Source organism: Oncorhynchus mykiss, chromosome 28 (assembly GCF_057628025.1).
Source record: "Oncorhynchus mykiss isolate SJ-2025 chromosome 28, ASM5762802v1, whole genome shotgun sequence".
NCBI lineage: Eukaryota > Metazoa > Chordata > Actinopteri > Salmoniformes > Salmonidae > Oncorhynchus > Oncorhynchus mykiss.
In genome coordinates this window covers 29,391,427-29,407,637 of record NC_143049.1, presented here as the reverse complement: position 1 = coordinate 29,407,637, position 16,211 = coordinate 29,391,427, and the positions used below count along the sequence as shown (strand labels likewise).

Sequence of the window (16,211 nt, the reverse complement as noted above, 5' to 3'; positions counted from 1 at the left end):
TCCCACCTAAAGCTTCTCAAATGCATGCGCATCTGTTCCACGCTGTCTCTCTTTTTCCCATAGTTGTCTATCACCAGGCTCTCTCACTCTCTCTCTCTCTCTCCCTGTCACGTTCTGACCTTAGTTCCTTTTCTATGTCTTTGTGTTAGGTTGGTCAGGGCGTGAGTTGGGGTGGGTAGTCTATGTTCTTTTTTCTAGGTTGTTATATTTCTATGTGTTTGGCCTAGTATGGTTCTCAATCAGAGGCAGGTGTCGTTCGTTGTCTCTGATTGAGGACCATACTTAGGTAGCCGGTTTTCCCCACTTTGGTGGTGGGTGTTAATTTTCCGTTTTAGTGTTTTTCACCATTCAGGACTGTTTCGTTTTTTCTTTATTCGCGTGTTCGTTTGTTTCCTTACCACGCTGCATATTGGTCCGATATTTCCTACTCCTCCTCAGAAGAGGAAGACGACAACCGTTACACTCCCTCCCTCTCTCTCTCTCTCTCTCTCTCGCTCTCTCGCTCTCTCCCCTTCTCTCTCTCTTTCTCTTTCCTCTCTCCCTCAGCGCATTCCATTTGGTCTTCAGGGATGCTGTTTAAGCTGGAGACGAGCAGGATATCTCTCTTTCAATTTAGGTCAACTCCTTGCCCTACTTAAGACCTCCTGATGATTATTACTCCCTCTCTCTTTCTCTCTCTCTGTGCCGTGATAACAAGGTCCATTTCCACCATCACATGTCCGCACGCGCATGTGTTTCATATATACAGCAATGCTATGAATTAGTCATTATAAAGAGTTGACAATAGGATGTTAAGGGGTGAACAGTCAATATTGACTGTGGGGTCATGGAGATGCAGAGGCTTGAACAAGTCATGGCAGTGAAGAGGATCACCATTGTTTATGGATGAAGCAGTGTGAAACGGGGTCAAGAACAACGCATATCATTTTCACTGTCCAATCACAAAAACTCCACTTTCACTTAATTTTAATATGATTGTGATGCGTTCTGCAGCCATTTTGATAAGTAAATGTAGCTATACTATTTACTATTTACTATTTACTAAAAACACAATACTTTCATCTGTGCAAATACACTAGTCAACTGAAGCCACAAACTCTACAGTTGGAAGGGCAGCAAAATAAGTGTATATTTTCATTGCTTTTCTATTGCCATTTAATTAGATATAGCTATCCATGATAATGATATTGTTGCATGATTTTGTCTGGATAAGAAAAGTTTGTCTCGTCCGTGCACAGCATTCTCCGTAGATGGGCAAGACCGCATTTCAAAAGTGAGAAATTGTTTCCGAGGTCAGAAAGGCAGACAGCAAGGTTTACAAACCTTCACTGTTGGAAATAAAATGCTCGGCTAGAAGCAAGAGGACATCATTTGTTAATAAATGCCTTACTTATAACATTGGTCGCATGGCAGAGATAGATTGTTGGTCGCATATTGTGTTTGTCCGTTAGCCCAGGGCTTTGGAATACAAGTGTGAATCCTTAGCCTAGGGCTAAAGCTTAGTGCCAGGTTAACAAATGCTTGTGTGAACACAGGATAAGCTAGCCCAGGACCAGTCTTAGCCTGGGGCTAAGAACAATGCAGTGTGAAAAGGCCTTACATGTCAACATACTGTCTGTGCTTCTGTGTCACAGGGACCTGAAAGTTTGAAATGCCTGCGTGACAGAGATACATTACATTATGATGTGCCTCTGCGACACAGAGACATCATATCACAATGTACCATGACACAGTGATGTCATAATTTGGTCCTGCTGTTACACAAAGAAATCACATCACAAAGAATTTGATTCTGTGACACAGAAAATGTACATCACAAAATGTTACTGTGATGCAGAGATATACCATTACACCACAATGTATACCTGTGAGACAAAAGTATATTATATCACTATGCATCTCTGTGACACAGAGGGAGACAGAAAAATACATCACCATTAACAAACCTTTCTCTAGTTTGATATCAAACATTTATTTCAATATTTAGACATAGTCGACCTCATAGAATGGTGAAATACAGAGTGACTTCTGACGGAGACGTCTGTTTCGTTAGCAACCACGCTATCCACCAATCACCACGTCTATTCTGAATGCACACAGGCCAATCTTACAGATGTATAATGAAGCCAACTGACCTAGCAACCATGGAAATATAATGACTAGATTATATTTCTATAAATTCTATTTCTATGCTCTCAAGTCTATATAAATACATCCTCTGCCTAAACGTCAAACATCTTCTTCTGCCAAACCTGATTTCTTTCTGTAGATATGTTGTCCTACCTACTCTACACTGTAACAGCATTGTCTGCATGGCAAAGTTACAAAGATTGTATTTACAGTGATAGAAAGAATGAAGAGTTAATCAATTGGTTGATTGATTGATGAATTGAGTAGGTATAAATCAAGGTACCAGCCATAACTTTCAAAAGGTGTCATATACAGAAAATAAGCCTTTAGATACAGTACATATAAAATTACCATGCAGATATGACCACAGTTTAAAGCCATCATCGAAGGTACAAGTATACAGGAAAATATACCAATTTTTCCCTTCAGTTGTCGCTGCTAATATACCCTTTGAGAAGTAAAAAATATGTGTAATATTTATATAATATCAATTCAGTTTCAATGGAAAAAAAAGAAAACCTTGATTATTGATAGAAATGTTCAACAATATCTAAAATGTATACATCCAGTCTTACTTTTGTATTATTGTGTACAAACCAGGAGTTGGAACCAGCTCAGGGAACAGAACCAAAAACTGGAAATAAACAACATTTTTCAAGGAACAGAATCAGAACCGGGAATGAAAGTGATTTATATGGTTCCGGAACATAACTCTTATTTTAAAAGGATGGGAACCATTTAATAACGTTATTTTATGCTCCAGGCATGTTTTTTTCTGTCCCACCAAAAAATGCTACAAAGTGCCTATACAAAGCCCTCACTCTGTCACTCAGAAACACATTCCAGTGTCTGCCTGACTGCCAGCTGAAAGTCTTAAATTATTATTTTTTTACTTTGTGGTATCCAATTAGTAGTTACAGTCTTGTCTCATCGCTGCAACTCTTGTACGGACTCGAAAGAGGCGAAGGTCGAGAGCCGTGCGTCCTCCGAAACACAACAAAGCCGCACTGCTTCTTGACACAATGCCCACTTAACCCGGAAGCCAGCCGCACCAATGTGTCGGAGGAAACACCGTACACCTGGTGACTGTGTCAGCGTGCACTGCGCCCGGCCCGCCACAGGAGTTGCTAGTGCGTGATGGGACAAGGATATCCCGGCCAAACCCTTCCCTAACCCGGACGACGCTGGGCCAATTGTGCACCGCCCTATGGGTCTGGAGCCTGGACTCAAACTCAGAATCTCTAGTGGCACAGCTAGCACTGCAGTGCCTTAGACCACCATGCCATCGGGAGACACAGATGAAAATCTTTGCCTGTGTGTGTACGTGTGTAGGCTACCTGCCCCTCCCATCTGAAGCATAGGCTACTGCAGCCTACTTACATTACTAGAGTGATTCATAAATTAGGGAGAAACATTTTTAATTGGAGAAGAATGGATTCACTATTTCAATGCTTGTTAAGGATACTATAGTAATTACGTTTCACATTGGATTTATTAACTACAAAAAGGTAGGACGTGTTTGTTATTTATTATTCTGGTGCCGATCTGCACACACAAGCTTACAAGCTAGCTCTGGTCCAACGTTAAACCAACTCTCGGAAGTTCAAAGACATTCAATGTTCCTCCATAGAAGCCCCTCCTACAATTCTGTAGGCCTAATTGAGATCATGCATGTCTTAACAAGATGCCCAGTGTTTCAAGCCAAGCCACCTCCACCCTCTCTTGTTCTCTCCCCACCCGCAAAATTTCTGTCACATCTCACAACCTACAGTTGTTTGTCCAATGTAAACACCTATAGCTCCATAGCAAGCTGCTCTATCCACTGATTGATTAAGTCATTTAAATATATATATATTTTAAAAGGTTTAAAAAGGAACAGAAACGATATTAACCATTTTTGGGGTTCGAACCGTTTCAGAACTTTATTTAGCTGGTCGGAACAGTATAAAGGAACAACAAAAAAAGAATGGTTGGTACTGTTCAGAACGAAACGATTGGAAAAGAATTTCAGTTCCAACCTCTGGTACAAACACAAACAAGCTCAATACATGAATTATATTGGTAATCCAAATGCAACTGGCATATTATGACCACTGTAAAAACGAGTGTAAACACTATTGTAGCTATCTCAGGTGTCATGAGTAAAGCTAGTGTTCTATGCACATAGCACTGTATATCAGGGATCTCAAACTGACGGCCCGCAGGCCTCATTAAAGACAGAATGTGGACCTGGGTGAAATGTCTTTGAGACCCCTGATGTATATGAACAGTAAGTTATTGGCAGTTTTATAAAGGTATCAGCGTATCAGAGGCTGGTGGGAGGAGCTATATGAGGACGGGCTCATTGTAATGGCTGGAATGAAAAAAATGGTTTCCATATGCTTCCGTATGTTTGATGTGTTTGATACCATTCCATTTATTCTATTCCAGTCATTACAATGAGCACATCCTCCTATAGCTCCTCCCACCAGCTTCCTCTGCAGCATAGTATACTATACAGGTCGCAATTGTAAATTAGAACTTGTTCTCAACTTGCCTACCTGGTTAAATAAAGGTGAAATAAATAAAAAATAAATAAATATGTACTGTAAAAGCCACACTTTCATTCATGTATTGTTGATTGGCCCTACCTTTGCACAACAAACGGGATAAAAATCATTGAAAGGTTTTCATTGAACAATTATATTGTTCAATGGCAGCATATAACACACATAGAGTAATGTTAGAATTACAGTGCCACTAATCAATGGTAGTGTTTGTAATGTTATTTTTGCACTTACATAGTTTGGATACTGAGTATGACTCACTTGTTTACTGTTCTCTTGTGGGAGGGAGAGGGATGCTATTGCCATTATACAACCTCTCCTCAGTCCTGAATCGTGCATGGTTCATTATCGCCCAAGGAACACTAATGTATGATTGATTTTAATCTAACAGCATAACCAAAGTTCCCAGCACAGGCTCTGCTGCCACATTGTCCAATCGGGAAAATCAAACTGGACAATTAAATCAATTATTGTGCACATATCAATGTACCAGGAAGAGCAGCCTCTACCGAGAGTGGTTTCCCTTTTATGTCACTCATCAATAGATACATTTACTTAAAACATATTTGAGTAGCATTAAAAACTTGTACAGCTGTTAAACATTTTGCAGAAAAAAACAAACATTTTCTTAAACTACCATACAGGTTGCTAATAGGAAAAAGGTCACTGTATGTATCAAAAAACAGCGAATACTTGTTAGTATACTTCGTCAAAGGCAATACAGGATGCAAAGTGTAAAGTCCCTCTTGAATTTCCAGTCTTTAAGCAAAACTAATTTGATTAAGGTACTGTATCCACTGCTCCTGGTAAGTAATTATCTTACATAGTTAATCCACTGCTCCTAGAAATATATTGTCTTACATACTGTATCCACTGCCCCTATTAACATACTTCATTTGCTGCCCTTGTAAGCTAAGAAAAGCATGTTATACTGTTCGAGGGATACAATGTGTGGCTAAAGCACAGGGAAAGACTGGTGTGTTCACAGCGATAATTAGGGTTGCAAAATGATGTTCATTTCCCCAAAATTCCCAGGTTTTACAGAAATCCCAGTTGGAAGAACCCTGGAGTCGTGAGGGAATTCAACCAGGATTTCTGGACAACCAGGAAATTTGTGGAAAGTTAACGGAATTTTGCAACCCATGGATAATATTTGGTGATTTCTTAAAACATTGCTCTGTTGTAAATCACCTGCCAAACAAATTCATATCCCGCAAAAGTTCTAAAAACAACAACATTGAATAAACCCATATTTGTTAAAATAGACTATCAATAATTAGTAATAAGCCAATGAAGACATCTGAATATTGTTGCAGATCAATCGGGGGAACTATAAATATGTACATAGCAAAAAATATAAAAATGTATTTTCACAATTGTCATGGTTCGTCGTCTTATGAAAAGCCCCTCCAGTGTTGCTATGCAGTGCAACACCCAATCATGGTCACATTACACAAGGACATTTATATGTTGCTGAGAAAGCGCACAGTACATCAATGGAAAAGGCCTACAAAACATCATGTCCATCAACTTAATACATAACCTGCATGGTTCATTGCCATCAAAGCCTCTTGCAATTTGATAACAAATAGTATCAAATTCGAAGTTAAAACCACTATAGCCATTGTATTAAAAGAGTTAGTACTTGTGCTTGTCAAATGGAAGTTTATGTAATGAAATAAGGTTTGAAAGGTGTGCGCAAAATGACTTTGTGGCGATTATTCCAGCATCTCCTGCATTCTTAAAGGACCATTGTGTGTGATAGAGTTTCATTTTCAAATCAAAAAAGAACCATGGTGCTTGGCTGGTGCGTAAAAACCACGAATTCAGACAAACAACGAGGTGAAATGGGTCTGCACTCAAAAATCTGTCACATAAAGCTTACTTCATTAAAATATATATATTTTTACTGCATTTCTCAAAGAACACACACATACATTTAATCCGGTCCTATCAAACCAAGTCTAACAACAAACTGCTGAAAACAAAAAAAAAAAACAGATTTTTGCAGAATGGAAAAACACTGTAGTGGCCTTCCTGTACTAGACACACTGAGCTAGCTAATGAATTATGACCTTCAGAATGGCACTGGAAAAGGTAAGCCAGCCCAGTTAACACCACTGAATCCATGATGGGTTTGATAATATACAGTCGTAGCTGAATGTGTTCAATGGTCCTATTGTGGGTTCCAGACTAGACCCAGTGTAGAAGGCCACTCATGGGGGGACAGATAGGCCACCACATGGGCGGTAAGGGGGAATGGTAAGGGTAAGGGATGACTGGGGCAGCTGTTCACTCTCTATAGGCCAGTCCCAGGGTGGGGGGCGGTGTGGGGGAGGTCCCTTTGAAATAGTTCCTGGAGTTGTCTGGACTCTGACCTCTATCCGGGAGCAGGATGATGTTGCCTTTTCTCCGCAGGGTGGACTCCCTGCTGGAGGCGATGGAGAGGGTCTCGGAGGCGGCCTCACTTCCTCCTCCTAGTCCCTCCACAGGGGTCACACGGATGGTGGTGATGCCTTGGTGGGGGTGGTGGTGGTGGTGGTAGTGAGGGTGGTGCACGTGTGGGTGACCGCCTCCCCCACTGCCACCGCCATGCTCGCTGCCGGTGTCGGTGCCTGTCTGGCTCCTCCTGCCATCGAAGGAGCCGTAGCCGTCCTTGAGCGAGTCGCAGCTCTCCGTGTCACGGTTGAGGTCGTTGAGCTCGAAGGCCTGGCGGATGCTGCCACGCTGCTCCTGGGGCTTCCACCTCCAGGAGCCACTGCCGTCCGGAGGCTTGATCACAGGCTTGTTCTCTGGATGGGCCTCCACCCTCACGATCCCCTGGCCGGCCTCCTGGTCCATCAGGGCCTTGTACTGGATGGAGCCTGTGCAGCTGACCACGCTGCCGTCCTCGGAGCTCTTGGGGCTGCCGTGCTGGAGCAGACCCTGCTGCTTGGACATGGTGATGACCTGCATGATGCGTGGCTGGTTAGTTAGACTGTTAGTCCTGCAGGGGGCGCCCTCCTTCAGCCACTTGGAGCGAACCGAGCCTCCCCCACCAGGAATCCCACCGCCGCCATAGTTATCCTCCCTGTCGTCATCATCCTCGTCCTCCCTACTGGAGGTGCCGCTGTTGACGTGCTCCTGCGTCTCCTCTGGGATGTGGACGAGCTGGGAGGAGCCTGGCCGGGACTGGATGGACACGCGGGCCCCCCCTGCCAGGCCACTGCTGCCCCCGTTGTGGGGGAGGTGGTTGGACAGTGGCACGGTGCTGGCTGCCAGCTTCATGTACTGGGCGGGGATGTGTCCCTGAGCACGAAGCTCTGCCTCCAGGCCCATGGCGGATGGCTCAGAGCTGCACCTCAGCTCCATGGTCCTCTGAGGCGAGGAGGAGGAGGATGTTGAATGGTGGCGTCCCACAACCACCCCGCTGTCCATCACCTGAAGAGAGAGCTTCCGGTTCTCGTTCTTGCTCTTCCACTGAGACAGCAGCTGCTTGGAGCGCGTGGAGTCCATGGAGGAGTGGATGCTGGCGTGGCGGCGAGGGACGCGGTGCTCCTCGGGTAGTGAGCCACCATGTGACCTGGGTAACGTGCTACTGTTAAAGGTCACCAGACAGTCCTGTTTCCCCATGGGACTCGGCGGGGTGATGCACTCCAAATCGGCGCTGGCCCTCTTCAGATTATTCAGGGAGCTGGACTCGCGGCAGGAGGGCACCCGGGTCAGGATGGTCTCGGGGTGGGCCGCGGTGAGGCCGTCCGCTGTGCTCACGCTATTTAGGCTGTTCATGCTGTTGAGGCTGTTGGGCTGCAGGTGGCGACCTGCATTCTGGCTGACGTTGGGCACAGTGTTGCTCCTGGGGGGCTCTCGGAGCGGGGGAGGCTGGGGCTGCTGTCTGGATGTGTCCTCACTGGGCTGGAAGTTACCCACTGCATTCAGACCCTGAGAAGAGGAGAGACCATGACAGCATTCATTATTGGTTCAACTTATCTATAACCTAAATCTACCTCTACCTACTGTATCTATCTACCTACAACTGTCTAAAATAAGTCTCTTTTGGGAAGACAGCATTCATTATAGGTTGAATGACCTATCCTGAACTACCTCTACCTACCTTTCCATTCCTACTATGTCTATATCTACCTATAACAAAATGGTCTTAGGCGTCTCAAGACAGACATTAGTATAACATTCCAGGATTCCATGACGTTTTTTCAAGCACTATTGAAGCACAGTGAATATACAGTATCTGACACAATAAGACATAAATAGCCTAACCAAGAGCCAAGAGACATTTGTTCATGTCATGCGTAGATGTAATAGGTGGCAGGGAAGTCAGGCGCAGGAGAGTCAAATGGAGTGTAAAATGGAGTCTTTTAATAAAGTCCACGGAGTATGCTCCATAACACTAAATGTACATAAACATGGGTACAAGGACCCGACGCACACCTATACAACAATCACACTACACTGACAATAAAACAATCTCTGACAAAGACATGAGGGGAAACAGAGGGTTAAATACACAACAGGTAATGAATGGGATTGAAAACAGGTGTATGGGAAGACAAGACAAAACCAATGGAAAATGAAAAAAGGATCAATGATGGCTAGAAGACCGGTGACGTCGAACGCCGAGCACCGCCCGAACAAGGAGAGGCAACGACTTCGGCAGCAGTCGTGACAGTACCCCCCCCCTGACGCGCGGCTCCAGCTGCGCGTCGACACCGGCCTCGGGGACGACCCGGAAGGCGAGGTGCAGGGCGATCCGGATGGAGACGGTGGAATTCTGATAACATGGAAGGATCTAACACGTCCTCCACCGGAACCCAGCATCTCTCCTCCGGCCCGTACCCCTCCCAGTCCACGAGGTACTGAAGGCCCCTCGCCCGACGTCTCGAATCCAAAATGGATCGAACAGAGTACGCCGGAACCCCCTCGATGTCTAGAGGAGGCGGAGGAACATTACGCACTTCAGCCTCCTGGAGCGGGCCAGCCACCATCGGCCTGAGGAGAGACACATGGAACGAGGGGTTAATACGGTAATGAGTGGGTAGTTGTAACCTATAACATACCTCGTTCACTCTCCTCAGGACTTTAAACGGCCCCACAAACCGCGGACCCAGCTTCCGGCAGAGAAGGCGAAGGGGCAGGTTTCGGGTCGAGAGCCAGACCCTGTCCCCTGGTGCGAACACTGGGGCCTCACTGCGGCGACGGTCTGCGCCAATTTTCTGGCGCCTTATTGCACGCTGAAGGTGGACGTGGGCTGCCTCCCAGGTCTCCTCAGCGTGCCGAAACCAATTGTCCACCGCAGGGGCCTCGGTCTGGCTCTGATGCCAAGGAGCCAGAACCGGCTGATACCCTAATACACATTGAAAGGGAGTAAGGTTAGTGGAGGAGTGACGTAGCGAGTTCTGAGCCATCTCTGCCCAGGGCACGAACTTCGCCCACTCCCCCGGCCGATCCTGGCAATAAGACCGCAGAAACCTACCCACATCCTGGTTAACTCTCTCCACCTGCCCATTACTCTCGGGGTGAAAACCTGAGGTAAGACTAACCGAGATCCCCAGACGCTCCATGAACGCCTTCCAGACCCTTGATGTGAACTGGGGACCCCGATCAGACACTATATCCTCAGGCACCCCATAGTGCCGGAAAACGTGTGTAAACAGGGCCTCTGCAGTTTGTAAGGCCGTAGGGAGACCGGGCAAAGGGAGGAGACGACAGGACTTAGAAAACCGATCCACAACGACCAGGATCGTGGTGTAACCCTGTGAAGGTGGAAGATCGGTCAAAAAATCCACCGACAGGTGTGACCACGGCCGTTGAGGAACGGGTAGAGGTTGTAGCTTACCTCTGGGCAGGTGTCTAGGAGCCTTGCACTGGGCGCACACCGAGCAGGAAGAAACATAAATCCTCACGTCCTTAGCTAAAGTGGGCCACCAGTATCTCCCGTCAAGACAGCGCATCGTCCGACCTATCCCAGGATGACCAGAGGAGGGTGACGTGTGAGCCCAATATATCAATCGGTCGCGTACAGCAGACGGAACGTACAGACGACCAGCTGGACACTCAGGGGGAGAAGGCTCTGCACGTGACGCCCGCTCAATGTCCGCGTCCAGCTCCCACACTACTGGCGCCACCAAACACGAAGCTGGGAGTATGGGAGTGGGATCCATGGACCGCTCCTCTGTGTCATACAGCCGAGACAATGCGTCTGCCTTAACGTTCTGGGAGCCTGGTCTGTAAGAAAGAGTAAACACAAAACGAGTGAAAAACATGGCCCACCTTGCCTGGCGAGGATTCAATCTCTTTGCCTGCCGGATATACTCCAGATTGCGGTGGTCAGTCCAGATGAGAAAAGGGTGTTTAGCCCCCTCAAGCCAATGCCTCCACACCTTCAAAGCTTCTACGACAGCTAACAGCTCCCGGTTCCCCACATCATAGTTTCGCTCCGCCGGGCTGAGCTTCTTAGAAAAGAAAGCACAGGGGCGAAGCTTCAGTGGCGTACCCGAACGCTGAGAGAGCACTGCTCCTATCCCAGCTTCGGATGCGTCCACCTCCACTATGAATGGCAAAGAGGGATCCGGATGAGCCAGCACAGGCGCAGAAGTAAATAGAGTCTTCAGGTGCTCAAAAGCCCTGTTCGCCTCAGCCGACCACTGCAAGCGCACCGGGCCCCCCTTTAGCAGTGAGGTAATGGGAGCTGCCACCTGACCAAAACCCCGGATAAACCTCCGGTAGTAATTGGAAAACCCCAAAAAACGCTGCAACTCCTTTACTGTGGTTGGAGTCGGCCAATTACGCACGGCTGTAATGCGGTCGCTCTCCATCTCCACTCCTGAAGTGGAAATCCGATGCCCTAGGAAGGAGATGGATTGTTGGAAAAACAAGCATTTCTCAGACTTGACATATAGATCATGCTCCAACAGGCGACCAAGCACCCTGCGCACCAGGGACACATGCTCGGCGCGTGTAGCAGAGTATATCAGAATATCATCGATATACACCACTACACCCTGCCCGTGCAGGTCCCTGAAGATCTCATCTACAAATGATTGGAAAACTGATGGAGCATTCATCAACCCATATGGCATGACCAGGTACTCATAATGACCTGAGGTGGTGTCTCTACAGGCCAGCTCCCGACGGACGTCCTCGCGTAGACTACAACGGTAATGGTCGATCAGGGCCCTGTCGCTCCATCCAGCGCCGGCAGCCAAGGTCCTAAACTCCAAGGCAAAATCCTGTGCACTCCTCGTCTCCTGCCTCAGATGATAGAGAAGCTCACCCGCTCCTTTGCCTTCAGGTGGGTGATCGAATACTATCCGGAATTGGCGGGTGAACTCCTCAAAATGGTCCAGCGCCGCAACCTCCCTACTACACACAGCGCTGGCCCATTCCAGGGCTTTCCCGGTGAGGCATGAGACGAGGGCGTAACTCTTCTCACGGTCAGATGGTACTGGGGAGGCCGTGGCTAGATACAAGTTCAGTTTAAGGAGGAAACCCTGGCAGCCGGCAGTATCTCCGTTGTATCCCGTAGGTAGGGATAAATGGATCCTCGATTCCGGAGAGGAAAAATCGTTCACGGGAGATTCCGGTTGTGGTGGTGGTGGCGCTGGAGAAACTCCCTGTCTCTCCCAGCGATCCATTGTCATGGCAATGTGATCCATGACGGAGCTGATAACGTCAATCTCCCTAGCTTGTACCTGAACGCGTTCCTCCAGCTCCATGGGCATAGTGTCCTCTCCTGCTGACTTCATATATTAGGGTCAGAGATTCTGTCAAGCGTAGATGTAATAGGTGGCAGGGAAGTCAGGCGCAGGAGAGTCAAATGGAGTGTAAAATGGAGTCTTTTAATAAAGTCCACGGAGTATGCTCCATAACACTAAATGTACATAAACATGGGTACAAGGACCCGACGCACACCTATACAACAATCACACTACACTGACAATAAAACAATCTCTGACAAAGACATGAGGGGAAACAGAGGGTTAAATACACAACAGGTAATGAATGGGATTGAAAACAGGTGTATGGGAAGACAAGACAAAACCAATGGAAAATGAAAAAAGGATCAATGATGGCTAGAAGACCGGTGACGTCGAACGCCGAGCACCGCCCGAACAAGGAGAGGCAACGACTTCGGCAGCAGTCGTGACAGTTCAACAGGAGGACTGCAAGATTGTGACAGTGGATTTGTCTTGGTCATTGAGTCAGATAGAATGCAGCAGTCCAAACTAAACTGCATTACTGTTGGGGTAAATTACCAGTAGCACGATCATAGCCTCAAGCACCTCTGATTGAAGAATATTAAATGTGAGGATATTGCATGGGTTTGTGTAGGCGGTGTGTGTGTGTGGGATGTGCATCTGTGATATTTATAACTTGCTATGATTCAGTACAGTCAAAGATGGAAGTGGATTTTACAGCACATTGCTGAAATGGACAGTATCTTTCCCAATCGTAATCATGTTATGTATCTGCACATTAAGCTAATTCAATGCACATTTCATTTTCTCACATATCCATTACCGTATTGCCTACTTACCATATAGCCTACAATATTGAAATAATGTTCAAACATTGATAAAGTCATAAACTCAGCAAAAAAAGAAACGTCCCTTTTTCAGGACCCTGTCTTTCAAAGATAATTCGTAAAAATCCAAATAACTTCACAGATCTTCATTATAAAGGGTTTGTTATAAAGGGTTTCCCACGCTTGTTCAATGAACCATAAACAATTAATGAACATTGTTAAGACACTAACAGCTTACAGACGGTAGGCAATTAAGGTCACAGTTATGAAAACTTAGGACACTAAAGAGGCCTTTCTACTGACTCCGAAAAACACAGAAAGAAAGATGCCCAGGGTCCCTTCTCACCTGTCTGAACGTGCCTTAGACATGCTGCGAGGCATGAGGACTGCAGATGTTGCCAGGGCAATAAATTACAATGTGTGTACTGTGAGACGCCTAAGACAGCGCTACAGGCAGACAGGGCGGACAACTGATCGTCCTCGCAGTGGCAGACCACGTGTAACAGCAATCTCAACACTGTGCGTTACAGGGAAGACATCCTCCTCCCTCATGTGGTACCCTTCCTGCAGGATCATCCTGACATGACCCTCCAGCATGACAATGCCACCATCCATACTGCTCGTTCTGTACGTGATTTCCTGCAAGACAGGAATGTCAGTGTTCTGCCACTGAGAGAGCCCAGATCTCAATCCCATTGAGTACGTCTGGGACCTGTTGGATCGGAGGGTGAGGGCTAGGGCCATTCCCCCCAGAAATGTCCAGGAACTTGCAGGTGCCTTGGTGGAAGTGTGGTGTAACATCGCACAGCAAAAACTGGCAAATCTGGTGCAGTCCATGAGGAGGAAATCCACTGCAGTACTTAATGCAGCTGGTGGCCACACCAGATACTGACTGTTACTTTTGATTTTGAACCCCCCTTTGTTCAGGGACACATTATTTCATTTCTGTTAGTCACATGTCTGTGGAACTTGTTCAGTTTGTCTCAGTTGTTGAATATTGTTATGTTCATACAAATTTTACACATGTTAAGTTTGCTGAAAATAAACGCAGTTGACTTTTACTGAGTTTATAATAGCATGAAACATATTGCTCAAAACTAGAGCATCCTGTTCTCATTCATACAGATAATTGAATATCTCTAACACCCTATACAAAAGTGCAACAGGACTCAACAAACAAGATAGCGAAACATGTCACTATTCATTACATCCATCAATATACAGACAGACAATTTTATATCACCTTATGTCAGAGAATAATCAAATCAAATCAAATGTAATTTAGCAGATGTAATTGCAGGTGTAGCAAAATGCTTGTGTTCCTAGCTCCGAAATTGCAGTAATACCTAACAATTCACAACAATACACACAAATGGAATTAAGAAATATATAATATTAGGACAAGCAATGTCGGAGTCCGGAGTATAAATACAGTATATACAGTTGAAGTCGGAAGTATACATACACTTAGGTTGGAGTCATTCAAAAAAAAATTCAACCACTCCACAACCTCCTTGTTAACAAACTATAGTTTTTGCAAGTCGGATAGGACATCTACTTTGTGCATGACACAAGTAATTTTTCCAACAATTGTTTACAGACAGATTATTTCACTTATCCACTATATCACAATTCCAGTGGGTCAGAGGTTTACATACACTAAGATGACTGTGCCTTTAAAAAGCTTAGACAATTCCAGAAAATTATGTCATGGCTTTAGAAGCTTCTGAAAGGCTAATTGACAGTATTTGAGTCAATTGGAGGTGTACCTGTGGATGTATTTCAAGGCCTACTGTCACGCCCTGACCATAGAGAGCCCTTGGTTCTCTATGGTGTTGTAGGTCAGGGCGTGACTAGGGGGTGTCAATTATTTATATGTTTGGGTTTTAGTATGGTTCCCAATTAGAGGCAGTTGATTATCGTTGTCTCTAATTGGGGATCATACTTAAGGTCTCCCTGTACCTACCTGCATTTGTGGGATATTGTTTGTGTTTGTGCTTGTTGCACCACATAAGTCAAGTTTCGTTGTTTGTTTATTGTTTAGTTAAGTTTCACTGCAAATAAAATATGTGGAACTCAAATCACTCTGCGCCTTGGTCCGTCTCTTCTAACAACCGTGACACCTACCTTCAAACTCAGTGCCTCTTTGATTGACATCATGGGAAAATCTAAAGAAATCAGCCAAGACCTCAGAAAAAATATTGTAGACCTCCACAAGTCTGGTTCATCCTTGGGAGCAATTTCCCAACACCTGGAGGTACTACGTTCATCAGTACAAACAATAGTATGCAAGTATAAACACCATGGGACCACGCAGATGTCATACCACTCAGGAAGGAGACACGTTCTGATGTCTATCTAACAATCTGATGGCCTTGAGATAGAAGCTGTTTTTCAGTCTCTCGGTCCCAACATTGATGCACCTGTACTGACCTCGCCTTCTGGATGATGACGCGGTGAACAGGCAGTGACTCGGGTGGTTGATGTCCTTGATGATCTTTTTGACCTTCCTGTGACATCGGGTGCTGTAGATGTCCTGGAGGGTAGGTAGTGTGCCCCCGGTGATGCGTTGGGAAGACCGTACTACCCTCTGGAGAGCCCAGCACATGCAGGCTGTGCAGCTGCCGTACCAGGCAGTGATTCAGCCCGACAGGATGTTCTCAATGGTGCATCAGTAGAAGTTTGTGAGGGTCTTAGGGGCCAAGCCGAATTTCTTCAGCCTCCTGAGGTTGAAGAGCCGCTGTTGTACCTTCTTCACCACACTGTCTTTGTGGGTGGACCATTTAAGATTGTCAGTGAAGTGTACACAGAGTAACTTGAAGCTTTTCACCTACTGCACTGTGGCCCCGTGGATGTATATAGGGGTGTTCTTCCTCTGCTGTCTCCCGAAGTCCACGATCAGCTCCTTCGTTTGAATGGTTTCAATAAGATTAATGTTTAGATTAGTGCTCTCCAATCCTGGTCCTAGTAACCTATTGGGTATGCAGGCTTTTGTTCTATCCCAGTACTAACAC

At 45.9% G+C, this 16,211-nt stretch overlaps 1 protein-coding gene across 3 annotated transcripts in view; it reads right to left on the bottom strand.

Annotated features, from left to right (window-relative positions):
* Nucleotides 1-1,947: 1,947 nt before the first annotated feature.
* Nucleotides 1,948-16,211, bottom strand: part of LOC110508851 (phospholipid phosphatase-related protein type 4) — a 34,567-nt gene continuing 20,303 nt past the window's right edge. For all 3 annotated transcript variants that reach the window (XM_090224972.1, XM_036966703.2, XM_090224973.1), the window contains exon 7: nt 1,948-8,597. In XM_090224972.1, coding sequence (XP_090081098.1) covers nt 6,969-8,597 — 1,629 coding nt within the window. In that variant the 3' untranslated portion in view covers nt 1,948-6,968. The remainder of the gene's footprint in view (nt 8,598-16,211) is intronic.